The sequence below is a fragment of the Pseudomyrmex gracilis genome, unplaced genomic scaffold (assembly GCF_002006095.1).
Source record: "Pseudomyrmex gracilis isolate BER0280 unplaced genomic scaffold, ASM200609v1 scaffold_7, whole genome shotgun sequence".
Classification (NCBI taxonomy): Eukaryota; Metazoa; Arthropoda; class Insecta; order Hymenoptera; family Formicidae; genus Pseudomyrmex; species Pseudomyrmex gracilis.
In genome coordinates, this window is record NW_018020591.1 from 1,559,851 (window position 1) to 1,586,956 (window position 27,106).

General features: G+C 40.2%; 5 protein-coding genes across 6 annotated transcripts; 4 read left to right on the forward strand and 1 right to left on the reverse strand.

The window, feature by feature from the left end:
* LOC109860215 (ATP-dependent helicase brm-like) lies at positions 1 to 26,249 on the reverse strand. The gene is made up of 19 exons (XM_020439146.1): positions 26,061 to 26,249; positions 25,365 to 25,689; positions 12,611 to 12,697; positions 7,249 to 9,332; positions 7,028 to 7,101; positions 6,239 to 6,503; positions 6,004 to 6,142; positions 5,754 to 5,915; positions 5,322 to 5,663; positions 4,982 to 5,222; positions 4,717 to 4,901; positions 4,467 to 4,624; positions 3,957 to 4,377; positions 3,704 to 3,870; positions 3,427 to 3,618; positions 2,989 to 3,319; positions 2,044 to 2,907; positions 1,774 to 1,945; positions 1 to 1,652 (listed from the first exon to the last, which is right to left on the reverse strand). The coding sequence occupies exons 2-19, from the start codon at positions 25,635 to 25,637 to the stop codon at positions 1,507 to 1,509; spliced, it is 6,303 nt and encodes a 2,100-aa protein (XP_020294735.1). The 5' UTR covers positions 25,638 to 25,689; positions 26,061 to 26,249; the 3' UTR covers positions 1 to 1,506.
* On the forward strand, positions 11,717 to 14,113 carry LOC109860219 (inositol monophosphatase 1-like). The gene is made up of 5 exons (XM_020439159.1): positions 11,717 to 11,873; positions 12,673 to 12,806; positions 13,002 to 13,264; positions 13,524 to 13,781; positions 13,877 to 14,113. The coding sequence occupies exons 1-5, from the start codon at positions 11,736 to 11,738 to the stop codon at positions 14,011 to 14,013; spliced, it is 930 nt and encodes a 309-aa protein (XP_020294748.1). The 5' UTR covers positions 11,717 to 11,735; the 3' UTR covers positions 14,014 to 14,113.
* LOC109860228 (inositol monophosphatase 3-like) lies at positions 14,588 to 18,774 on the forward strand. Of its 2 annotated transcripts, none has more exons than XM_020439180.1 (6): positions 14,588 to 15,006; positions 15,325 to 15,464; positions 15,551 to 15,825; positions 16,211 to 16,319; positions 16,421 to 16,572; positions 16,699 to 16,913. In XM_020439180.1, the coding sequence occupies exons 1-6, from the start codon at positions 14,938 to 14,940 to the stop codon at positions 16,713 to 16,715; spliced, it is 762 nt and encodes a 253-aa protein (XP_020294769.1). In that variant the 5' UTR covers positions 14,588 to 14,937; the 3' UTR covers positions 16,716 to 16,913. The 2 variants fall into 2 exon arrangements, with proteins under 2 accessions (XP_020294769.1, XP_020294760.1); XM_020439171.1 differs by having other exon boundaries at positions 14,702 to 15,006; positions 16,821 to 18,774.
* On the forward strand, positions 19,275 to 22,029 carry LOC109860242 (inositol monophosphatase 2-like). The gene is made up of 6 exons (XM_020439209.1): positions 19,275 to 19,501; positions 20,174 to 20,307; positions 20,388 to 20,641; positions 21,012 to 21,117; positions 21,222 to 21,382; positions 21,629 to 22,029. Exons 1-6 carry the CDS (start codon positions 19,436 to 19,438, stop codon positions 21,745 to 21,747), a joined length of 840 nt encoding a protein of 279 aa, XP_020294798.1. The 5' UTR covers positions 19,275 to 19,435; the 3' UTR covers positions 21,748 to 22,029.
* LOC109860237 (inositol monophosphatase 2-like) lies at positions 22,597 to 25,193 on the forward strand. Its single transcript, XM_020439195.1, has 6 exons — positions 22,597 to 22,813; positions 23,332 to 23,465; positions 23,529 to 23,791; positions 24,262 to 24,367; positions 24,480 to 24,631; positions 24,791 to 25,193. Exons 1-6 carry the CDS (start codon positions 22,745 to 22,747, stop codon positions 24,910 to 24,912), a joined length of 846 nt encoding a protein of 281 aa, XP_020294784.1. The 5' UTR covers positions 22,597 to 22,744; the 3' UTR covers positions 24,913 to 25,193.
* Positions 26,250 to 27,106: the final 857 nt, after the last annotated feature.

Genomic DNA, 27,106 nt, shown 5'->3' on the forward strand with positions numbered 1-27,106 from the left:
GAATTTTTATACTGTAATTTATTTATATACTTCTCGTTCTATTGTACATTTGCATATACATAGAATTGGGTTTTCCATCATCATACACACACACACACGCACATACACACATACACACACAGATACACACATGCGCACACACGTAAATGTGTGTGCGTGCCGTAAATCTTCGAGAAATTATAATTAATCGTGTCACGCAAATGTGGTTTGCGATAGTACAGTTTATAACACATCTCCGATGTGTAAAATATCGGAATTGCGAAAGTTTTAATGGAAATATACAATTAAAAAAAAAAAAAAAAAAAATACGACACATCCCACGATGTGTACGACGTACCAAAGAGAAGATCACCGGTGTGATAATACTAAAAAGTCCATTACATTCTAATTATAAAGAGACCATCTCCGTTACATCTCCATACATTTTATTTTAATTCTGCGGAAACTTTTTAAATAAAGTTCATCGGACGAGTTAGAGAGAAAGAGAAAAAGAAAGAGAGAAAAAGAGCTCAGTTTTTTCCTATATTGACAATTGTGTTTATAATATTTTTAAATAGTATAAACAAGTTTTTTTTTTTATATAAGAGCGCGCAAAATATCGCGCCAATACATCACCGCCGATGCAATGTACAAAAAAAGGGCAAATAAAAAAAAATCAAGTCGTATAATTAGAAATATATAGATCGGCGACGACACACAATGTGACCGACGTTAATAAATTATTGACTTTTTTTTTTTTTTTTTATTCACAAATAATTAAACCTAGTTATTATTATTCGTTCTTTTTTTCTTGTTTTTTTAGCAAAGATTTTTGCAAATGGGTTACATGATACTGTGTCAGCGAATTAAATGTAAGTTTCTTTACATATTTTGTATATTATATTTATATATACCTGATCACTTGTAGAAATGTAATATGTAGAGTTTATTATACAATTCAGGCGGGGAACAACAACGCTTCAACGATAAAATTAAAAGAACCGCAAGCTTTTTTGTTTGTTTCTTCTTTAAAGCACGTTCGAATTGATTAAAAAAAAAAAAAAAATGCAGATGCGGCACTTTTTTACGAGACTCTTTTACATGTACGAAAAACTTAAATAAAAATTCTGTGAGATGTCGAGATTAATGCAAATAAATCTTAAAAATATACATATATATATCTTGATACTCGGTAAATATAAATGTGTGTTCACAATTCACAGATTCAACACAAGTGCACATTGCATCAATGTTTCATTTACCGTCCGGTTTTGTTTATTATAAATTACATTAATACGATGTGAAATGTGTATCCCAGTATGCCGATAACCGTTCTCCACATCACAATAGAACTTTACAATTCGATGAGAGTCAAGTTACAATTCCCCATTGTACTTTCGCATAACACCATCATCAAGCAATAAATGTTTCTTTTTGTCTTCTTTTTATAAACAAATGCTATAATGACACATTGAAATAATTCAAAGCAAATACCGTCCTCAAAAGGGGGAAAAGTAATATGCTTCTTCAATTATCGTCCACGTCATCATCATCGTCGGATATATACTTTTTAGTGACTCGCTTTCTACGACCGCCTCTTCCCTCGCCTTTTCTTCCTTTTAATTTTATTTTCATTCGCACACTAGAATCCGCATCCGAGCCCTCTTCGCCATCTGTGGGTGAAACAAAATTTCGAGTCAAGACAAAAAATTAGATTGGTATCGTCTTGTATGTTTTTTTTTTTTTTTTTAACTTTTAGCCTTCGCTAGATGATTAAATAAAATGTGTGCAAACCTTTATCATCGTCAGAATTATTACCCTCCTCTTCGAGACGCTGACGCGCGTTTGTGAATACAGATTGTAACACTATCGAATCCTCGTGAATAAGAGACGCCTCTTCGTTATAAATTTGAGCATTCTTGCAAAGTTGCATGAAATCTTTCTCGAGCTCATCTAAATCGGCATACTTGAAAAAAAAAAAAAACGAGAAATTGTCAAATTATTAAATGATTTTATCAAAAAATAAAAAGAAATATCAGAAAGTATATACGTCAGAGTACTTACTTTGCCTTCCTCAATTTTTTGCAACAGCTTGTTAATGGTTAAAGGTTTCTTAATAATTTCATAATAATCGGGCAATTCCCTTCGAGACGGTAATTTCATGAAAGGTTCGCTCAGTAATCGACCGTCGCTGCTGTCAGTGTAATTAACAACTACCGAGATTAATTTCTTCATGGCCCGTTTCATCTTGGGATCGACTAAGGAACCGCCGCCCCTACGTTTCTTCGGCATAGGCTCGTCGTCCTCCTCTCCCTTTTTCTTTCGTTTTCGCGTCTTCTTCTTCTTCTTATCGTCCTCTTCCTCTTCCTCGTATTCGGCCCCGTCGTCGTCGATCGCCTTCAACCACTCTTTCTCGGTTAGACTGTCTGTATAATCTACTTCCTTACGTTGCCTCGAACCTCTACCGAGGAATCTGTCTTCGTCCTCTTCGTACGTCCACCTTTCCACTTCGTCGTCATCCTTTACCAACCAGTCGGGCAATTCGGCCTCCTCCAGCAGACGCGATTTGCGATTCGGACCCAATTTCGCTTCCTCGCGCCGTCTTTCCAAGTCCAACTTCTGGAAGGTCTCGAATTCTCCTTCCGTTCGGGCGATCATCTGATTTACGGTCTCGTCGTCGGGCACTTCGTTCTCTTCTTCGTCCTCGGCATCGTCTTGATGCAGAATACTCTGAAGAAACTGTTGTCGCTCAGACCCGGTGGACTTCTGATCAAACATACCGGCCTGAATTACTTTCTCGTCCATGTTCAATTTGTATCTGGCCGCTGCCAATATTCGCTCCTCCACCGAATTGACAGTCATTAATCGAAGTACGCGCACTTCGTTCTTCTGTCCTATTCTGTGCGCTCTGTCTTGAGCTTGCAAATCCTGCAAATACGCAAACAAACGTGTATTTCACATTTAAATTCAAACAATTCAACACACATTATGTGTGTTAATATCACCTACCTGATGAGGATTCCAATCCGAATCAAAGATGATGACCGTGTCCGCAGCCTGGAGATTCAAACCGAGACCGCCGGCGCGCGTAGACAATAAGAACAGGAAATATTCCGATCCGGGATCGTTGAACTTCTTTAACAGATCTCCTCTGTCTTCCGCTTTCGTTGTGCCGTCCAATCTTAAATACATGAATCCCCGCCAACTCAGATAATCTTCCATAATTGTCATCAACTGAGTCATTTGGCAAAACAGTAATACTCTGTGATTTGTAGCCTTCAGTTTGGGTAAAATACGATCGAGAAGTTCGAACTTTCCGGACGCGCGAAACAGATCGGGTCTGAAAAATTGAAGATGTTGGAGCACACGCGCGATCAAACAAATAATCACATTTATAATTTTAAACGTCATGTGTAATCGAGAGAGATATATGTATGTAATACGTACCCGGTAATAACGCCGGAACCTTGAGTGCCTACGTGTTCGCAATATTTCTCTTCTATAGCTTGGAACATAAACGGATGATTGCATAGTTTTCTCAATTGTACGATTGTGTTCATAAGAGCTTTCGCGCCGCCCTTGCCTTGCTTTCCCTTTTCCGATCCGTCGGTTAATAACACACCTTTACTCTGCATGTGTCTGGAAAAGAAAAAAATCAAGTTTTTGTTTACATATCATTTTCTCCTCTGTGTAAACTGTAGCGTCGCGAAGATGAATTACGTACTTGTAAAGTACTTTCTGCAGACCAGACATGTCGCATTTGATAATGTACTCCACTTTGTCGGGCAATTGCGACTCCACTTCTTTCTTCAAACGTCTCAGTAAGAAAGGCCGCAAGACTTTGTGCAAACGACGGATAATTAAAATGGTCTCTTCCTCGTTCAGTTCCACCTGTGTGACATAACGCGATATAATGTTAAATAATGTTAAATAAAAATACATTGTGAAAAACGTGAGTATCAATTTTTTGTACTTGCCTTTTCACCAGTGGTAGCGAAGGGAGCGTTGAACCACTGTTCGAACGTGCTGCAGGATTTGAAGATCGAAGGCAGCAGGAAATTCAAGAGCGCCCAAAGTTCCGGCAATTTGTTTTGCAACGGCGTACCCGTTAACAATAGCCGGTGGGGAGCCAAGTAATGCGTGTTCAACACTTGTGTCAGTTTGCAATGATGATTCTTCATCCTGTGACCTTCGTCGATGATCATGTACTTCCATTGCAACTTGGCTAATACACCCTTGTCTTTTATAACGTATTCGTAAGTCGTCAGTAGAACGTTGAACTTTGTGGCTCGCATCTGAGACTGTATCGCCCTTCTGCCAGCTGGAGAACCTTTGTAAGACACTACGACAACGCTTGGCGCCCATTTCTCAAATTCGAGAACCCAGTTCGATAATGTCCTAAAAACACACATATAAGTGTAATATATAAAAATAAATTTAGTTTTAAAATTTAGTTAAAAAATTAGTTGAGTAATGTAGAAACTTACGATAATGGAACAATGATAAGGAATGGACCGTTGACTTTTTTCTTCTCCATAAGATATGTTACTAGAGCGATAGTCTGGATTGTTTTACCGAGACCCATCTCGTCCGCCAAAATACCGTTTAGATTATTGTTGAAAAGTGAAACTAACCACTCCAAACCCTAAAATTATTAAGATTCGATATTTTACTCATAGTAACTGCAAAAAATCGTTCGACACAATGAAAATTGTACATGAAAATCGAAATAAATACCTTAATTTGATATTCTTTTAGTTTTCCATTCACCATAATGCTCGCTTGCTCCGTGACAACTTCGTGTACAGTGTGAGCAATACTATAATATGTCTGTTCTTCTGTTTTGTATTCGTCGTCCTCCACTTTCGCTTTGTGTATCGTTTTCTTAACTTTATCTTCTTCGGAATCGCCCGGGGCTTTCTCTTTATTTAAGTGATATTATACGAAAATTTGTGTGAATTCTTTTTTAAAACAGAATATATATAAAAAAAAAGAAACTTACTCTCTGATTTGTCGCTTTCGCCATTCTCTTCCTCATCTTCCTCACCTTCTTCATCCTCACTTTCCGATTCAATCGGCTCCCATCCGGGATGTTGTTCCAAAAATGCCGACAATTGACTCATCAATGGTGCCTCGTCGCCGGTTAATGTGCGGCCAGTGGCCGTTTCTATCACACCGACACGAGTGTCATCGTTAGCTGTGCCCTCTTCACCGTTCTCGCCATCTTGTATCTTCTTCTTTTTCTATGTAATCACACAAAATACAGCATTGAGATATCACAAATAATCCAATTTGATATATTTAATAAAAAAAAAGTTACTTAAAAAAATACACAAGATTACCTTCTTGCGTTTTTGTTCCTCAACTTGTTTCCGTTTTTGTTCTATTTTGTGTTGCTTAACCATTTCCGTGAGATTGCTGATATACTCGTCGGTTTGGGACAACAAGAATGCCAAACGTTTGTCTTTCTTTTGATCGATCAGTTTCCTATATCCCTCTTCGTCTTCCGCCATGAGACGGCGCATACGCTCTTTCTCAATGCGCTCTTGTTCTTTCTTCTGTTCCCGTTCGGCGTTCGCGTGATAATTAAGCACTGCTTTGTTAAGTCTAGCCAACTTCGCGACGTTATTGCGATGAAATTCTTTGAAGTCCTTGCCATGTTGTAACACGGAGGTGAGAAATTCCTACAAACGTAACGAAAAAACTTACATTCGTGTTTCTTTATTCCTGACGATATTATTGACGTGTCATATTGATACATCGAACAAACTTACTTGATGTTTCTGTCTTCGTTTACGTTCTGCTTCTAGTTTCTGTTGCTTCTCTAACTTTTCGGTAGCCCTGGCTTCGCGCAATCCTTGCCGCTTCGTACGTTTATAAGCTTTCACATTTACCGCAGTCTCAAGAGTGGTGTCTTTTCGTGTACATGCTATGATCTACGAAGAATCGCGGATATGTACAATTAGTAATTATTCAACTTTGCACTGAATAACGGCAAAGCCGTTGGTTTATCGCAATAAATACCTCTGATCTTAATTGCCTCTGGAAATTTAGCACTCTAAGCATGCGCAGTTCGATCTGAGCTTGTATTCGGAGATCTTCTGGCATGTTTGTCGGTAAATTGCTGAGTTGCTCCATTCTAAGTGATATGCGAGCCGCGACTCTGTTAAGAACCATCGATTTGTTGTCATAATTTGTCGACGAACATAACAATAATAATTTGCCCTGTGCGTTACAACGATTTGTTGCAAGTCTCTACCTGTTTTCTCGTTCTTGCAGTATCAATAACGGATCCAACCCAGCGGGCTTCGCCACGCTCGTCACTCTATTAGTTTTAGCTCCTGGCTGAGGTTGTTGCTGTTGTTGTTGTTGCTGCTGTTGTTGCTGTGGCGTTTGACAACCCGGTCTAGCACCTGCAGGACCAATAACATTTGGACCCGGTATTTGTGGCCCAGCTGTTGTAGCCGGGGCTTGAGACGGATCTATGGGGCGTTGACCCATCCCTGGGGGAGCAGGACCGCCACCTAATCAAGTCCGTCTTCTATCAGTATCATCCTACTCCACTTTTGTACGTACCACAATATAGTTTTGGTTTCATTACGTAGTTTATTAACGTTGTGTAAATAGAATTATTAAGCGTATATCAAGATGTAACGTGTAAAATTATTCAGCAAAAGTTTACTTCAATACAAATCAATATATTTAACGACAAAACGTAAACATTTAAAAACTATAAAAGCGTATACACATAATAATGTGTACTATTAAACAAAAGCATCTTGTACACAACAATTTATTTAGTATATATTTTATAAATGCAGAAAAAGGGTACGCGATGCGCAAGACCATTTATGTTAAAATTTACGTTTTCATTCAGGATGCAATATGTATCAAAACCCAAAGCAAAAGGCTTAAAGGAGAAAAAAATGTACTAGAGAAATTCTACTTATAATAAGCAAAACAATTTCGTACGGCAGAAAGAGATACAAAAGATAGAGTAGTCAACTGAAGCATGTAGATTCATATGGGAATACACTTAGAGACTCACCTTGTGCAGCCAGTGAAATTTGTTGAGGTACCGGTTGATTTCTTGCTAACAATCTGTACGCCATTATCTGAGCTCTGTGTACATAAAAATTAAAAAATAAAATTATATGAAACAAAATATAGAGGAGAGTTAAAATCTTCTAACTTTTTTTAGGTTATAAATAATAGGTTTTTTTCTACGTTTTTTCTACATATTTATAAATCATGTGTGACATGCAGTACCGTAGTTGTTGCATTTGTTGTGGATTAAATGCTTGCTTCTCTCCCATGCCGCTGCCTTGACGAGCTCTTAAGGCTAACAATTGAGAATATCGAGGATCTTCTTGTAAGCCTTTTTCTTCCATGGAGTCAATAGCTTTTTGAAGAGCATTCAGATTCTCTTGTCCGGGCCCAGGTTGTCCTGTAGGACCGGTAGGTCCAATCTGTCCACTTCCAGTTTGACTCATTTGGTTTACTGGTGCACCCGATCCAAGCGGCGGTGTTCCACCGGAAACTTGTCCTTGATTTTGACTCCCGGGACCTATTGAAGTAGTAGGAGTAGTAGGACCCATTTGACTGACCGGTCCGTTATGCCCCATTTGCCCGCCAGTGTTCGCATGACCAAGTTGATTACTCGGACCACACGGTCCCATTTGATTGCTCGGAGTGCCCGGACCCATTTGACCAACCGGGCCTCCTTGCATCATTTGATTCGGACCACCAGATGAAATTTGTCCCCCTGGTCCCATTTGACCAGCGGAAGTACTTCCTGGTCCCATTTGACCACCAGGACCGCTTCCTGGCCCCACTTGGCCTCCGGGTGCACTGCCACCATGTCCCATTTGTCCACTGCCAGGTCCCATTTGGCCTCCAGGTCCGCTTCCAGGTGTCATTTGACCACCAGGTCCACTAGCAGCGTTTATTTGTCCTCCAGGACCATTTCCTGGGCCCATTTGACCTCCAGAAGTGCTCCCAGGACCGGCTGACCCCATTTGTCCTCCGGGACCACTACTCGATGTCATCTGGCCGCCAGGTCCACCAACTGAGCCAATTCCAGGTCCGTTAGGTCCATTTCCTGGTCCCATAGAAACAGGTCCACTACTTGTTGTCATTGGCACGTTTCCTGGGCCACTTCCCGGACCCATTTGACCAAGATTGTTCGGACCCATTTGACCTACAGGACCACTTCCTGGCCCCATTTGACCACCCGGACCGGATGGTCCCATTTGGCCGCCTGGTGCGCCTGGTCCTAGTTGACCGCCTGGACCAGAAGGTCCCATTTGATTGCCTGGTGCACCTGGTCCCATTTGTCCACCTGGTGCATTTATACTCATTTGACCCGGTGGTCCACCCATGCCCATTTGTCCAGGTCCATTCGGACCCATTTGCGATGGTCCGTTATGACCCATTTGACCAGGTCCGTTCGGTCCCATTTGTCCTGTCTGTCCAGGACCTATCGGTCCGTTCGGTCCCATTTGTCCTTGATTACTCGAAATCATCTGATTCGGTCCACCCGGAACCATCTGGTTCGGACCTCCTGGACCCATACCGTGTCCTGTAGGACCACTTGCCATCTGATTAGGAGCTCCACCCATGTGACTTCCCGGACCGCTCGCGTTCATATGCGTAGATACTGGTGGGCCACTTGCATTCATGTGACCAGAAATTGGAGGGCCAGTGCCCATATGACCACCTGGTCCAGGTGGTCCACTAGTATTCATGTGCCCCGGCCCGGGAGGACCACTCCCGCACAAATTGGTAGATCCTTGTGGCCCGCTGGCGTTCATGTGTCCTGATACAGCTCCTCCACCCATGTGTCCTGGACCAGGAGGTCCACCAGAAGTCATGTGTCCTGGTCCTGGTGGACCGCTTGCGTTCATATGACCTGGAGGTCCTCCCATGTGTCCGGGTCCTCCGGGAACCATTTGAGAACCTTGAGGACCTCCACCCATCTGAGGACCTTGCATCGGTCCAGTTCCAGGACCCATTTGCCCTGGCGCGCCTTGACCCATATGAGGACCACCACCTTGCACCATATGAGATGGCGCCATTTGTCCTGGACCTCCTGGTCCCATTTGTCCAGGACCTCCTGGTCCCATTTGTCCAGGTCCTCCGGGACCCATTTGACCTGGACCACCGGGACCCATTTGACCCGGGCCGCCGGGACCCATTTGACCTGGTCCATTAGAACCCATTTGGTTGGGACCGCCTTGCATCATATGAGATCCACTTTGTGGACCATTCGGACCCATCTGGCCAGGCACCATAGGTCCTCCGGGACCCTGAGAAGTTGGAACTTGGCCTACTGGGCCGCCTGGCCCTTGATTCTGTAAGAAAAAGACACCTCAATATAAATCACAATGTTTCAGATCGAAGATACTTATAGAAATTGAATTGAGTTACAAAGTTTAGCGACTAAACTTCAATCAATCAATTCACGATGTTTGTTTCATTGCACATATATACGGTAACACGAAGAGTATACATAAAGGCGAAATATTTCTAGTCAAATAGTAAAAATGAAATATAAACACTAAATACAGAGAAAGAGAGAAAGAGAGAAAGATATATCGCATAACAAGTAATAACACACCACCAATTGTTTTTCCAAAGTTCCTACAAATTTACATGTATAATAAAGTAACAAAACTTTCATACATCAAATCAACAATTGCTTATGTTTGTCATGTGCTATATGTGCCGTGGATGATTAATCAATCCTGTGATATAATGATGAACGATTAACATGGATACAACTACAAGTGAGTAACGATTATCCGTGAAGAAATGCGTATATCTTGTACGTCTGAGACGTCTCGATGTGATATTAAGATTATCAACGTGTATTTGTTTCATAAATATTTCACATATGTCTTGTATAAATATTTAAAAATATAAATATATACTTTTCTCTTAGACTTTAATTGATTCTGTAGGCTTTTCTTTATTGTTTTCATATTCGAGCGCATAACCAGACTTCCATTCGTCTCGTTCACACTGTTAACTAGGCGATATGTCACGTTCCTCAGGCATGCTACCGGCATACAAATCCGACTAAATCACACGAGTAGCAGACAATAAACAATGACTGACACAGCAGTTGACACGGCAATACCTTATCTACTGCAGTTAATGCAACAAGCTGCAAAAAAAGCGCTTAGACAAACGTGTAATAAGATTCTTTGAGCTTTCACTTCTTCGTAGAATTTTGAAGATAAGATCCCTTCTTTGCGAAAAATTCAATCGGTCCGTTATCTTATCTTTTTTTTGTCTTCAACATATTTCTTTATTAGCTATAAAAATATTATTTAATTAGCGCTTCAATTCTAACTGCGCAAAAAAATTAACGTTTGCGTGATATTGTTCGTGTTGTAAAGAGATTCAACTGCGAGTTTGACTTCGTCGAACTTGGCTATTCCACTTCGACCTGCGGAATAATTCCGAACGAAATTGTTCCTCGTCGGCGAACTTTGAGACGGCGCCAATATAAAATCAAATAATCAAAGCGTTTGGCGATTCGATGAATAACGTCTCAATTAGTGACAATCATATCTCTTTTTTCTCAATAAATCAATCAATAGAGATTAATGTTTATTCTAAAAAACGTATTAATATTCAAAATTGTACATATTATCTATCACAACAAATTTTAAATAAAATTGAACGCTTTTATAAACGCTAAAATATCATTATTATAAGCATGCAGCCAAAGATGGCAGCGACGACTACATTGACGTTCCTTCATCAATTGATTCTAACTATTATTGATCTACAAATTAATAAAAAATAAGCATCTAAAGTTTCATGTTCATTGTGTATCAGTAAAAAAAAATGTTCTTACAACGTGTCACTAATAGAGACGTTCCTATTTCTACAACGTATCACTAATAGGGACGCTTTTATTTCTATGACGTGTCAATAATTGGGACATTTGTACGCTTATCACTCATCAGGTGATAAGCGTACGGGCAACATGTGTTACAAACTGGGACAATTTCAAAGTCATGTGTCATTAAATGGTACAAAAACAATGATTACAAAGATATTATAAATAAATTACAAATTTTTAAATAAGTAGAAAAATTTAATTTTATTAAAATCTTAAATGTCCACATTTTTGAAAAAAATTAATTTTATGTACTTATTGTGACATATATATCGATAATTTTTTTTAAATTCATTGTCACGATAAAGTAAGTGTGTCACTAATTGGGACATTTACCTATCATCCCGACGAATCGACCTTCTCGCTGAATTAGGTCTGAGTAATGTGTGTGTGATGCAACAGATAAAGAAAACCTATATTGTGAACGATGTTTTGCGGTACGATGAACAATCGAACGCAACGTAGCGTGAATTAAAAAAAAAAAAAAAAATACGAACGGTGTTCGCCGATAGGTGCGATGGAAAATTTTGTTGTGCGAAACTTTTCGAGATCGAGAACACAGAGAGAGAGAGAGAGAGTAACTTGTGTCGCGCCTATTCAAGCCTAATTTGTCGTGATGTAGGGTGAACTTTTCCATTGCCTGAGGTTCGGCACGGCCGTTTGAAAACTTTGATTCCCTGCCACAGCATGGCGTGTCGGAAGGAGCACATGGAAAAGAACCCGAGAGAGGATTCAATATTCCTATTAAGCCGAATGAAAACTCCATAGTGGGGGTGACAATCGCGCCATAAGAACGACGCTTTCGCGATTCCGGACGGTATTTTAACTGGTGCGAGCTTTCGCGATGCGTTGTCTGCAAACTTGCAGGGAGGTAAGACACTTCGGAATCAAATTGCTGGGAATCGCGAAGATGATGACCACTCAGAAGGAGCTCGACTGCTGCTACGACTTCGCATTGGATCTGATTAAAGAGTCTGGAAAGGTATTATACTCGCGCTTAAAATTTTGTTCAAAAACAAAAACCACTCCGATTTCAAAAATTGACGTAGTATCCAGTCTAACGCTAGACAATCGCGCCCATGTGTCGCATAAAAGCTCTCGAATCTGTGTAAAAAAAAAAAAAAAAAAATATGTAAAAGCGTTAAAAAACATTGTTATTGAAAATGCATCGTACAATAAAAATGATATCGATATGATAAATATATTATTACGTGTGCACTTGAAGAAGTACAGAAAAACCATATATATTCACAATTATATGACATATATTGAAAGAATATTTAAGATATAAAGCGGATAATAATTAGACAAATTACATAATCATAAGATATTAATGCACAGTCTAAGTAACAAGTATCAGTAATTGATCAATAAAAGTCTCCTCTCACAGTCCAATTACTGCAATCGAGTTACATGTACAAAAAAAAAAAAAAAATATAATTAATGACAGAAAAAAACTTCGATTCGATTGCGAGACGCGGGGACATTCACTTTTAGCGCAATTTCTCGTTGAGAAAGAGATCGAGAAATTCATTGTTAATTAACATGCTTAGAAAAAAAATTATTATACGTGTCATGCAGAGATTCTTGTGCGTGCAATTTTTTATTTTTTTATTCTTTTTTTTATTGTTTTATTTTTTTATGTGTTTATAAGACAAATTATTATTAGAAAAGAATTAACGAAACTATCTATTTTCTGAAAACAATCAGCGCCATTACCTCATTTATCGTTTTTGCAGAAATAACGTTAAGATAACAGACACGTGCAACATTACTTTCAGGTGATCCGTGACGCTTTCCAAGGATCTAAGAAAATCGAAACAAAAGCTGGTGATTGGGATTTGGTGACGCAGTACGATAAAAAAGTCGAGGCGATTTTAATCGACAACCTGGCAAAACAGTTCCCGACGCACAAGTGAGTCGCCAACAACCAAATATTTCGAAAGAATTTTTATTCGCTCGAAGAGAATTTAATCAATCACGCGCGTTACAGAGAGAGATTTAATTTACGCACGGAGAAAAAAGTATATACAATGCGCAAATGTAAAATATCTGAATTTACTCTATGTCTCGAATCCACTGAAGAATTCGCGCGAATCATATTTGCCAGGTTTATCGGCGAGGAAACAGTGTCGTGTTCCAATTCGCTACCGGAGCTTACGGATGCGCCTACGTGGATCATCGATCCGATCGACGGGACAACGAATTTTGTGCATTCTTTTCCCCACACTTGCATATCAATCGCACTAGCTGTGAATAAGGAACTCGAGATTGGAATAATCTACAATCCTGTTTTGGAGCAATTATTCACAGCCAGGAAAGGCCATGGGGCATTTTTCAATCAGAAACCAATTAAGAGCTCGAACGTAGAAGGTGAAAAAAAAAACATACACACACACACACACAAACACACACTCGCTTCTGTTTTCACTCTTTCTTTGTTTCAACAATTTCCATTTCAAACGAGAATGCGTCGTAATTCACGACGTCGTCATCGATCAAGTGACAGTATACATACATTCTGCTGTACACACGTGTATAAAAACATAAACAATTCGTTTTTTTTTGTCTTTGACAATACGAACAAAGGCAAGCTTGTGCGATAACGTTGACGTTCTCTGATTGTCGCCAGATGTTCATCACTCCTTGCTCTGTCTGGAGGCCTCGTACGCGACCATCGAGGATATTCGCGATATCGTTCTGGGAAGATTGGAAGCCTTCGTCTCGGTGGCGCACGGAGTGAGGACTCTGGGTTCGGCGGCGTTGACTCTGTGCCACGTGGCCATGGGAGCAGCCGAGGGCTACCATTCCGACAATCTGATGCCCTGGGACGTGGCCGCCGGTGTTCTTATCATCAGAGAGGCCGGTGGCGTGGTGATCGACACAGACGGTGATACAAAAAATTACATTTATATACGTAAACACAATCTCTCTGATGTCGGTAGTCGACATCAATTTTGACGAAACAAATGTGACTTCGTTTAGGTGGCGAATTCAACGTTATGGCACCGAAGGTGCTGGCCGTCGGCAACTGCAAGCTGGCGAAGGATCTCGTCAAACTGATAAAACACGCGGATCTCAAAACCCATCAGAGAAGACTATTATTGCAGACTGCGAAATAACGTTTCCCGAGATGTGCAACACACAACAACTTCGTTCAATATCTTTTTGCGTACAAGACGAAGAGAGTATGTACAGTATGTAATTAACGATTGTGAGCCCCGTAAAGATTTTTAGCGACGCGCTGAGAGAACTGCTGCGACGCGTGATAATATTCTAACAAATCAATGCGTATTGAACAGCGAAGAACATGCTCATGCGTAGGATTAATAACGCTAATTGAAAGGACGCACGCGAGATTGGCTTGTTGTTAACTGCTAGTCTCAAATTGCAGGATCTCCTCGCGGTTCGAGAGCGAGCTCGATCCATCAAGTTAATCGACGACGAGTGTTGACAATCGGTATCGAGAAATAAATCGCGCGTAATGATCACGATAATGTTTGATTAAGATCAAACGATAACGATAATTTTTTGTTTTTTTTTTATAGCTTGTAATTACAATTGTTGTGTATTTAACAACATTGTGTATTTTTGGCATGTTTTAATATTAATAAAAAAGTATATAAAAAAAGTAAATTAATAAAATTAAATTTTAAAAAATTAATAAGTTAAACAAAAAAACAAAATTATATTGTAAACAATTTTATATCGTAATAAGTTACCATATTATACAAGTACAAGCGCGAATACCATAAAAATGCGTTTAAAAGGCTTCGATTTACGGCGTTTTAAAATAAAAATTTATAGCTGTTGAGCCAAAGAGCGTACTGCGACGTATCTACTCGTAAAGAAATTGTCACTAGAAAGAAGCATACACAGTTTATCTCTCGCGTAATTGCGAAACAATAATTTTGAGGCCATTTTACTTTCTCCTCGAAAGTGTGTAAATGTTCATTTCTCGCGCAATCACTGATTACTGATAAGACAAGACAGACTATTTAAACGACTCGCCGTTCAGTCAACAAAGCCCTTGATGTTGCGTGAACATGTCAGGCGACACGGACATCGCGAGATACTTCGAGTTCGCGAAGAACCTCACGCTGCAAGCTGGAAAGGTGAGTCACACTTCGTGGATGAAAAAAAAAAAAAACTTTATTCTCATTTGTAAAGCGATTGCATATAAATCCTGAGGTAGATAAATAGCGAACGTAATAATATTCTGTTACATAAATAAATCAAGCATTTTCACGCGGAAATAAAAACGTCTTTAACGTTCGACTAACGTGATTCTTGCGTAACGCGCGTAAAAACGTAAAAAACTTTGATCGCCAATTTGCAAAGAACTTGCGCTTTTTTTTGTTTCTTAACTATTTCAATCGTGTACTCAATGTCTTGCGTAAAAAAACGATCGAAAGTCCATTTGACGCTCGCAGATACTCAAATGTGATCTACTTGAAGATAACACAGTTAAAAAACTCAACCTAAGAAACTACACCGAACTCGTGACCGATGTCGACCACAGAGTTGAGAATCTGTTTATCGATAGCCTGTCGAAGGAGTTTCCCGATCACAAGTGAGTTGTTCGCGGAAACAATGAAACATCTCTCGTGTTGTGTCGACATTTATGTTAAAAAATTAAATCGTGTGTTGCGCACACAGGATTATCGCGGAAAAAACGACGAAAGACGAACAGACGCCGGAACTGACGGACGCGCCTACGTGGTTCATCGATCCGATCGACGGAAACAACGAATCCGGAACAACGAATTTCGTGGACACGTTCTTCACGAGTTGCATATCCGTCGGTTTGACGGTGCGCAAGGAACCTGTTCTGGGTATTGTCTTCAATCCCTCGCACTCGGAGCTGTACAGCGCGACAAGAGGCAAAGGCGCGTTTCTGAACGGGAAACCAATTCGCACTTCCAACGTTACCGGTGATTATAGCGCGTTATTTTCCGCGCAAGATGTGTGTGTAAGTTTAGCGCGCGTTTCTGAAAACAGACGAGCGCATCTTCCGCGACGATCACGAGAAAAATTATGTGTTCTCACGTGATTCGCGTACAAGTTTCGTTCCGTGTAATGAGGAGGCTTTATCCGTTTTATGTTTCTCGCTATTGTTAATCGCACGCTTCGCTCGTCGTTTAATGTGGTCGCTGTGTATAATGATCAGCCACCGGATTACACCGATTACATGTTGGTAGATTTCTTCCAGGGAAAGAACCGCGTGCGATAAATTCCACAACGCGAATGAAGAAAAAAATTACAACAGAGCTTCTCATCGCGCGTTAAACCGTTTTCTGTTTTTCTTTCGTTTCGCAGAACTGAAGAAAGCGATGATAACGGTCGAGCCGTTGTGTCCAAAATGTTCCACGACACCCAGAGACATCGTTATAGGCAGATCGGAGGCTCTGACTATAAACACACAAGCGTAAATTTAATTGCAATTACACACAAATATTCGACGAGTATTTTGAAATTTTGTTCTATCTTTTTTTGTTTCAATATTTGATTTCTAATCAAATTTTTCAGAACCAGATCTCCCGGATCAGCCGCTCTGTGCATGGCGTACGTGGCGCGAGGTAAGCTAGATTGTTTCTACTTGCACGGACTTCGATCATGGGACACCATGGCGGGAACTGTAATCCTACGCGAAACGGGCGGAAGTGTCATCGACATGAAAGGTACGTAATAATAATAATTGAAATATATCTAAATTTGCTTTACCGCTCAAAACATAAATATCATGAAATGGAGTTGCAAAAAAAATCTACACGTAACTATAAAACTCTTTTTTTAAATTCCACGAGGTTGCGACTTCTTGTAAGATCAAGACTGATAGGGGGAGATTGATTGAAGGAGAAGAAGACACAGACTCTCTCCCTGTGCGCGGAGAAACGTGTAAAAAATTAATTGCCATAATCGTTCTCAGGTGGTGCTTTTAATATCATGAAGCCGAATCCCATAGCGGCGTCGTGCGAGACTCTGGCGCGAGAGGTGCATAAATTACTCGTCGATACCGATTTAAAAACGCAAAGAAAACGACTTAAACGAACCTGTAACGCAAAGCAAAAGAAAACTCACGAATAAATGATAAACTGAATGTGAAGCAGAAGGCGTATCGTCGGGAACGTGTCTCAGCCTATCACGCAACACGAGGAAATTGAGAAACCAGTCTAAAGAGATTTACGTCGATGATTTCTATTGACGTAGAAGACACACAGATGTCGCAAATCGAAATTTAAATCGCGTCAACCGCATGGCGTACATGAAGTTGCGTGAAATCAATTAATGCGTTTTCCCAATCTTTTCCTCTCCACTTGATCGTCACTGTTATATAAATAAAATAAAATTCGTCTCGAAAGAGTTAAATGGTAATAAATAAGTTGTTTGTACGTGTGTGTGTACAACAACTTATTTATTACTTATTTATTACTTTAATTCTAAGTTGAGAAATAATTTTAAATTTATATACATAAAAATCCTCAAATATGCGATAATCTTTGGCAGCAATTTCGAACTTGATCTTGAGGAAAAATTCTTGACTAGGCAAGACAGAAAAAGAGTGCACGATTTCTCTTCACGTTGATGTCAGATTGAAATGAAAATGATAGTGATTTTAATTTCTTGCAACGTGTTTTGACGCGTTGTGTGTCGCAGTTTTTTTATAAATAACATTATGTATGTGTGTTGATCAGGAAGTGCGTACGTAAAACTGTCAATAACAGTCAATAATCTTGTGCGAGATTATACGTGCGACTTGTACGAGATCGCTTCTTGATAAAAATAAAAATAGAAAAATTCATACATATTACATCAAGATGATGACGGTTTCAATTAATTATCACACAAAATTTCCAAACTGAACTATGTGTGTCGTGCCGCTTAACAAGTCATCATGTAAATTGTAAATCAAACCATCTATTAATGCGTCTCTTTAATTATATGAGCAGATAATAATAATCCTTACGCCTGCGAGATACACACGACATTGTTTGTTTCTGTAAGATGTCACCGTTATGGAATAAGATAAAGGATACATATAAATATTCCGATGCGACAGTTTGATCACATTGTGCATATAATACAATAAATATTCATCGTCGCTCATCTTGTCCCGTGTCGTAAATTACTTTGGCACGGCAGATCATCTTCATTTCAATGCACGTATATATAAAGTATTCGACCTAATTAGTATTAATTCTTAGCAACGATATTTTTGCAAAGATTGTTTTTACGAAGATAGATGAAATCGGAAAGAAAGAGAATCTTAATGTGAATCTTAATGTGAATTTGTTTGTATAATCGACTTATAATTAAAGAATTTGTGATTTATCGAAGATTATAAATACTTGTGTAATGAACGCGCGTAAAAATTACAAATTCGATAAAAAAAAAAAACCAAAGCAAAAAATTGTTTAGTCACTGGTAATCAAGAACCGGAAGATGCCGCGGATAATGATCAAAATTATTACGGCGATAAATCAAACAATAATTTCGAAGTATCAACAAATCGCAACACGTAATTGCAAGACGCGCGCACAAGAGAGAAACGCTGGATATTATTATTCGCTGAGAATCAAGTTAGATTTTTTTTGAAGTCAAAGCAAACTTGTCCGGACATTCGAGATGCGTTGTCGCACTCTTTGGTTTTTCTTTCCAATGCAATTTTATATCTTTTAATCAAATTGTTGTTTTCAATCAAATCCGCGCGAATCAAGTAGGAAGGAAATGTTGCGCAAATGTGCGAAAGATTTGCATATCTTACATGTAATTTTTTTTTTATTGATTTACCACGCATCGCCCGAGGGAATTCAATCGTGTTCGCGTGTAATAACTGAAACTACCTTAACTGCTCGCGCGGCGTAAACAGATATTTAGCGATGAAATTGCAAATTTTTTTTTTTAATTACTGTGAGAAATAAACCGATCGGTCTCCTCTTTGTTCGAATAATCGCGTCGTCGAAATCGCATCGCGGCGAACGGGGCAGGAATTAAGCGCACAATTAAGCGCGCACGTCTCGGACAGGTAAAAATCAAGGTCTGTCTCAAGCGTTGCTATTATCTCGTCACATCTCTCGTAAGGCGAACAAGATAGTTGCACACAATACATCGGTAATATTTCAACACGGAATATTAATCAGCGAATCTAGCACACATCGTGATATAATGAAGGATATTGTAGGCAAATAACTCGCGTCTACTTCGCCGAGATCGGTCTGTCACTTGTATGTACTTGTCAACAATGTTATCTCGATAAACAACACGTGGAGATAATTCGGTACATTTGGCAATTAAATTTTTGTAAAATTTCGAGAAAACGAGAGAGAGAGAGAGACATATTTTCGCGAGTTTTATATATCGAACGCGCGTCACTCGATCGATTGTCGTCCTCCTCGGATCGGACCACGCGCAACCGATTCGAGTGAAAAGCGCGAGCCGCAGAAGCGGCCAACATCAGTGCTCGCTCGCACCTTTTCCTGACGAGTTCGGATATAGTCGCAGAGTCGTCGTTGTTCTTCGTCATCAGGCTTGCGCGAGTTAAAAATGGCGCGATACGCAGAGAACGTGTACTACGAAACTGCCATGAAACTGGCTCTGGAGGCTGCCCAGGTAAGCGAACAAGTCCGCGTTTGTGTGATCGGAACGTGTCAAAAAAAAAAAAAAAAAAAAAAAACACCATTTTGACGATTGTCGATTGATGCGATTTGAACAAAATACGGTTTGTGATAATTCTTCGTGACTTGTTGGCTCGAAGACGACGCTAACAAGAAAATAAAACGACTAGCTACTCGAAAATAGACGGTTTTTTGCTAGACAACGCCTATCGATCGAAAGTTTGTCAATCGGCTCAGTAGCTAGAACCGAAATGTTGACACACCATGTCTATCTAACATTATGTACAAGGGACTTGACGAGTTCTTCGAGACCGGAATAATTTAATACCCGACAAAGATAAGAAAACGTTAAATAGCGTTTTGTTCACAAAACCGTCATTAATTCTATGATAAGACAATGACAAGCAATTCCGCTGTGAACGTTAGAATTTTCCTTTCCCTCGCGTTTCAGGAAAATGATTAAGTTTGATGTAGAAGTTGTAAAATACCGCGAATCAAGCGATTGTAAAGATTACAAACGACGTTTGAAACGCGTCTATTTCATAAACGCAACAACAACAATATAACGTCATCATTGCCGCGCGTTTGTTCATTTATCAAGATTTTTTATTTACGGCGGTATTCGATATTTTTCGATCGCCCGATATATATGACGCATCTATTTCAGATTCTTCGAAGTTCCATCAGCGGTCGCAAAAATATCGACCAAAAACTGGGAGATTGGGATCTTGTTACCGAGTACGATCGCAAGATCGAGGACGTCATCATCGGCAAGCTCAAACAAGCGTTTCCCGATCACAGGTGATGAATAAGTAACGAATATCCGACGCAAATGCGGAATACGAATGGCGGAATTAAATGGCGATTCTTTCTCGCATTAGATTCATCGCGGAGGAATCGACCAAGGAGCTGCCGGAATTAACCGACACTCCGACGTGGATCATAGATCCGATCGACGGTACCATGAACTTCATTCACGGATTTCCGCACACTTGCGTGGTCATCGGCCTGGCCGTGAAAAAGCAGATGGTCCTCGGTATCGTGTACAATCCCGTTCTCGAGCAGCTGTTCACGGCGCGAAAGGGACGCGGCGCGTTTCTGAACGGCGAGCCGATCCACGTGTCCAAGATCGAAGGTAATATCCCGATCGATTTCTTTCAGCGATCCGATTTGACTAAGACGACGCGCGAACGGAGCAAATTCGGGAGCGCGTCACGGATCGAAATTTGTTTTTAGTTTAAAATTATTTTAAGTAAAGAGCAGAACTCGACCTCGAACTGCGGAAAAAACGACACTTGTTATTTGAATCAAATGCGTTTTTTAAACGCAATGCGGTTTTTAAACGACCGTGTCGACACGCGTGTGATTTCAGAGAAATCACACCGTTGTGTCTCCCTAAAATGTGTTACAAGGACGAACGGAAGAAACGCGCGCGCACGGAGAGACATTATTAAATAATATAACTCGGCGATCTTTAAATGTCAAATTAATATCGACTTTTGCAGACTTGTCTAAGGCGTTGGTTTGCATGGAATCGGGTTTCATTAAAATAGACGATCTACGGGAGAAGACGGTGGAGAGAATCCAGGCTGTTGTCAGAGCGGTTCAGGGGTAAATAAAGCTTCGATTCATAAAATGGTTACATAAAGCGACCTCGAAAGCGAAGTCACTTCTTCGCATATCCTTTCTCTCGTGCCACTTATTTCGCTTCGTAGCATCCGCACTCTCGGCGTGGCGGCTCTCACACTGTGCTACGTAGCGCTGGGCATCGTGGAAGCTTATCACATCGAGGGTCCTGGCATTTCGACGTGGGACATAGCCGCGGCGTCTCTCATCATCTCCGAAGCGGGAGGCGTCGTCGTTGATCGTGTAACAGGTCTGTCTTTTTTTTTTTTTTTTCAGCTCTGGTTTTTACGCTCGACTGAATTATGCAAAATGAAACACTTCAATTGCCGACTGGAACAATTACGGAAACAAAAGTCGTAAAGACATTAATGAAACATGACTCTTGTCATCTCTGTGTAATTATTTTGCACACAAAAAAAAAACTACATTACTTATGTTTACACTTCAACGGCTGCGATATCTACTTCCTCGGTTTTTTTTTTCTTCTCCGTTTCAGGCGAACCGATCGACATCATGAAACCACGAGCGGTGGCCGCGTGCAACGACAAGATCGCCCAGGACGTCGTTCGGATTATTCGCGAAGCCGATCAGCGGGTGGAGATGAGAGCGAAATAAATGAAAATCATCGTCGAGAATCTCTGAACTGTGCGCTTCGGCGGTCGAAACACGTAAAACTTGTAGATCTCGAAGTGCGCGAGAATGAGTCACGAGGAAAGAGAATCGGTTTTGCTTTCCTGAAAGCAGTCAGTCGATCGAATAGAAGATACACGCACAGCTCAAAGTCAAGTTTACGCAGTCACAAGTTGCGTAAAAAAAACTCGTTAACGCAAAAAACAGTAGTAATCTCATCGAGAGAGACATGTATACCGCAAGCAATAAAATGATTGATTTCCGTAATTCTGTTTTTTTTTTGTTTAATGCAACCGTATCCATTAACTCCGCTCGAACCTACAATCCGTCCGAGAGTTGATTAAAATTAATAAGCAATTGCGCAATGTGCGAGCAATCGCGCGATGCGAACTTGGAATATTATCGCGCTTTTGCAATTAAACACGGCGAGATAATCCCGCACGGATCATCCCGCTTACGGATCTCGTCCGTTTCGCGGCCGACGATTATAATCGGCGGAGTCCTCCGCGACTATATAAAACAAAAAGAACGACTGTGTCGCGCTTTCCCAGGGAAATTCCACGTCCCGTATGTGTTCCGCGATGTGTCATCTTAATTATAGAAACCGATCGCGCGAAAGACTGAAAAGGTAAAAAAAAAACGGTATTCACGAAAATTACGTGGAAACGGAGACACGGCGAAGGATATCACGTCGTTTTATCCCCCGGATTATTCCGTTCTCGCACGCAATCAACTTACAACAGCGTACCTTCCCAGTCTGAGAGCTCTGACGTCACTCGTCGACTGAATAAAAACACTTTCGCGATCATCGGCCGCAGATAAGTTTCGGCCCGATCTGCGTTCGACGTTCACTCGCGCATCCGACCTGGCAGGTTGACAATCGAACCCGTCGCTCCGCTCGAACGCACGAAATTGCACGACAGTTGCGAGAGTTCGAAGTCTTCGTTTTTTTTTTTTTTTTTCGAAACAATCGGCAAAAAAGATGAGCAAAGTGAAGGACCTGGACGAGTGCTACAGAGTCGCCGAGGAGTTGATTTTGTGCGCGGGAAAGGTGCGTTTATTAACTGGGCGAAAAAAAAAAGAACAACGCGACGATCAAAATGTCGCGGAAATTTCACGTGTTGCAAGAGTGCGAGATAGCGAAATAATTAGAGATAGGTGCCACGTCACGAGGTGGTAAAGACATTTAACTCGATCGAGTGAATGTTCGTTCGCGATAAAAATGCACAAGTCCATGCAAATAGAAATTTTTTTTAGCAAGTACGCGCCGTAGAATATATCAAATTCTTCTTCTCGACACGTGTTCCCTTGGAATATAATTTTCTGGAAATACCGTTGCATCACGTATGGTTACTCGTGAGATTGATAAAATATATTTCAAAAATATATCAGAAACAAAATAAAATAAAATAATTATTTATATTCGTTTGATGAATTAAAAATGTTTTTTTTTTAAATAGTCGTTGGATTTCTGTAACGCAGAAATTTTCAAGAAAATTGTTTTTTTTTTTAAATCTTGTGAGAAAATTTGTACAAAATTTTGCGGCACGAATTTAATTATCCTTGCAGATAATAGAAGACAGCATCGACACCAAGAAGACCGTCAAGAGCAAAGGAATCGATTGGGATCTTGTCACGGAATACGATCGCAAGATAGAGGACAAATTGATAAAACAATTGTCCGTACGATTCCCATCGCACAAGTAAGTTCGTACGACCGAGAGAAACGGTCAACGATCGCCACAATGAGACTCGATGTGTTTTAGATTTATTGGAGAAGAAACGGCGGCGAAGGAAGGTTGTTTGCCGCAATTGACTAACGATCCAACATGGATAATAGACCCGATAGACGGCACGACCAACTTTGTGCATCATTTTCCGCACACTTGCATTTCCGTGGCGTTACTGATCAACAAAAAAGCGGAGATCGGCATTATATACAATCCTCTCATGAGGCAGTTCTTCTCCGCGAGAAGACACTGCGGTTCCTTTCTCAATGGCAAGCCCATAAAAACGTCAGACGTGAAAGGTAAATTAGCATCTAATAACGTGGGAATACAATTAATTGATATTCGATGTTTTCGCGATTTACCTCATTTAAAGTTAAGAGCAGCCTGTGATAATTACGTAATTGTTCTTACATAAATCATAATTATAAAACCAAATTCGATACATCGTACCTGGTAAATATGTGATTTCTATATATTACTCTACACTGTCCTTGTTAAAAGTAAATGTAAGAGACACGCCGCTTAATGGTCCAGTGGAAGGTTATTCAATATCCATGCACAATCGCAGATTATATTACGCGTTGCGGTCGCAACGCATTTAACCGATGCATCCTTCGCAAAATCTATCAGTCTTGAATGTCACGAGTGTATTACAAAACTCTGTCTGTTTGCTATTCGAATGGATACTCCAACTACTCGGGAAAGTTTTCAAGTCTAAAATTTATCGTATAAATTATACTCAACACGTAAAAAATTGCTTTTTTTCCAGACGTATCTCAAGCATTGGTCGCCATGGAACCTTGGATAGCGAAAGATCCTCAGTATCTAGCCAGTGTGTACAGCAGAATGCACGCTCTGATACAAGGCACTCATGGGTAAATGTGTTTTCAAAAGATAATTTTGATTCAGACAAGATTTTTTCAAATAGTGTTCGCTACTTGGGCAGATCTTTGCTGACAGAGTGATTTTTTTTTCGTTTGTTTTTAGAATAAGATCTCTAGGAACAGCTGCGCTCACATTGTGCTATGTGGCAATGGGAGCTGTAGAAGCGTATCATATTGAAAGCATAGATGCTTGGGACGTTGCAGCCGGGAAGTTAATAATTGAAGAAGCGGGCGGAGCTGTGATAGACACTGCTGGTAAATATCACTCTTTCTTTTCTTATACATCCATAAACAATCCTATATATATATATATAATTGTGACATTAAATTAATTTCTCACTTGTTAAATTTCATTTTATAAAAAAAAAAAAAATTATCTCAAATTAAATAGCAGAAATATAATTTTTTTCTCAGGAGGAGAACTTGATATAATGCAGCCTAGAGTCATAGCGGCCTGTAATCAGCAAATTGCACAACAACTTGTGGATCTTTTCAAGAGAGCCGATTCTGAGATGCTCAATAAATACTTAAATTAATTGCACCGATATACGTGCTTCTCGTCACATTGCATAATGCTATGTGTACATACATACATATCATGTGTGACCTTTAAACACCCTTAAACACACAGTATTAGACAAGACTAGACAATGTATGTATTATATTTGCAATCAAAAATCACTGTATTCTAAGATTGAGATACCTTGTATCTTATATTTTACCTTATATACTCTTGTACATAATACATAATTCTTACTTGTTACACATCTGTACATAATTTTCATAGAATAGAATCAATAAATGTTTATTTCAATTATTCAGTTCTATTATTTTCAAGATACAAACCCAATGTCCTAAATTATTTATTTTTTTCTTACAAATGTCTAGAATCTAGAATCTGTGTACAGGCACTGCCATAAATAACAAATGTACAAATTTCGAAAAGCATGTAAAAGATATATCATTTCTGTCAATCAATTTAACATACCTGTGGACCCATATTAGGCGGCATCTGCTGCGGATGAGGGGGATAGTTTTGTTGTTGTGGTGGAGGCTGTGGTGGTTGGCTCATAGGAGGTGCTCCAGGTGGCATTGGCGGACCACTTTGATAACCCTGTGTGGGACTATGGGGATGGTGTTGCGGAGGTCCCATCGGACTGCCTTGTGCATTAGATGGGGACGGTGCCTGTTGAGGAGGACCCATGGGGCTAGGAGCTTGCGGAGGTGGCATGGGCGAAGACTGTGGCGAGGGGCTTGCCATATTCTTATACTCAACAAAAGATTCCAGTTTTGCTCGGCACAAATCACCTCTCCTGAAAAATCAGAAGCAGACGTTAGAATCTCCGGCGTTCGTTCACGCAAAAAAAAAACGGAAAATAAACACATTTGATTCCACGCTGTACAGAAAGAACACTGCACTTTTCGATAGCTGAAACCAACACAACGTCAAATACATATATAGATGTAACATTGACGAATTGGATTATTTTGTTCCTTCTCGAGCGCTATCAGCCTCGCGAAACACTCAAGGGCGTATCGGGAATCGCTCGTTGATGAATCGAAACCAAAGTACACCGCACAAAAACAAAAAGCCGACAAAAAACCAAGCCGAACGAACGGTCGCTGATGAATGCCCGTTTGCGCAGTGTTGCGACGCTGTCCGACTTCTTGCGTTCTTACGTACCGTTTTCCAGGATCACGTTATCGTATCGATGACGCCGGACTCGTTGTCCACGGCTATCATTCTACACTCGCGCCTCTTATCGAAAACATAAACGTATCACTCACTGTTTCTGTCAAAGGCTAAACTACCTGGAGCAATGTGAAAAGATACGAGCAGTCGGCCATATTCGCACCTCGATTTCCGGAGCAAGATGCGCTTTCCTTCGCGCTCGCTCGCCGGAAGTCGGCGCTCGCGGCAAATCGAACGCGAGCGAACATAACCTCATAGCACAGAAAAGACTGAGAACGGCCAGGTCCATATGATAAACTGTACTAGCTTTTCTGCCCTGTAGCCAGCGCTATGGTCACGGGTGGTGCACATCGCCAACTACGTAGCAATTGATCAAATCAGCCAATTGACGAGCGTGATTGGTCAATTTTACGAGATCTGTTCCTTGCGTTTGCGCTTGCGATCAATGTAGAACGGGCTTAAGAAAATGTGTGGAAATCGCTTTTCGTGGACATAGTTCAGAATAGAACCATGTCCACAAATATAGCACGGAATAGAATCATGTTCACGAAAAGCAATTGCATTTTTTCTTATGACTAGCACACACAGGCGCGCGCTACGCGCACGCTATTGTTATTTTTATTTAACGTGTGTCAGTGAACACAACCTGTCACCGCGATGACAGATAGTATATACCTACGTCTTATAAACCATATAATACACATATGAGAAATGTCAGAAATAACGCATGAAAATCAAACTCAAAAAATAGTGAGAGAAGTGGAAAAACAACACGTGATAGGGAAAAGGGTAAAAAAGAGAATATTTTATATATTATATGTAATATTCTAATCTATATATAATACACACACATACGCATATATATATATATATGTATATATACAGGGTGTCCCAGAATTAGTGTAACATCTCTCGTAGACAGGTAGAAGGAGTAAAACTAAGTCGATAAGTCCTATACCATTTTGCTAGATTCGCAATAGTTACCGAGATCTTAATTAACAAAGATCCGCAAATAAGCGTGCATCGGGCTGTCTTAC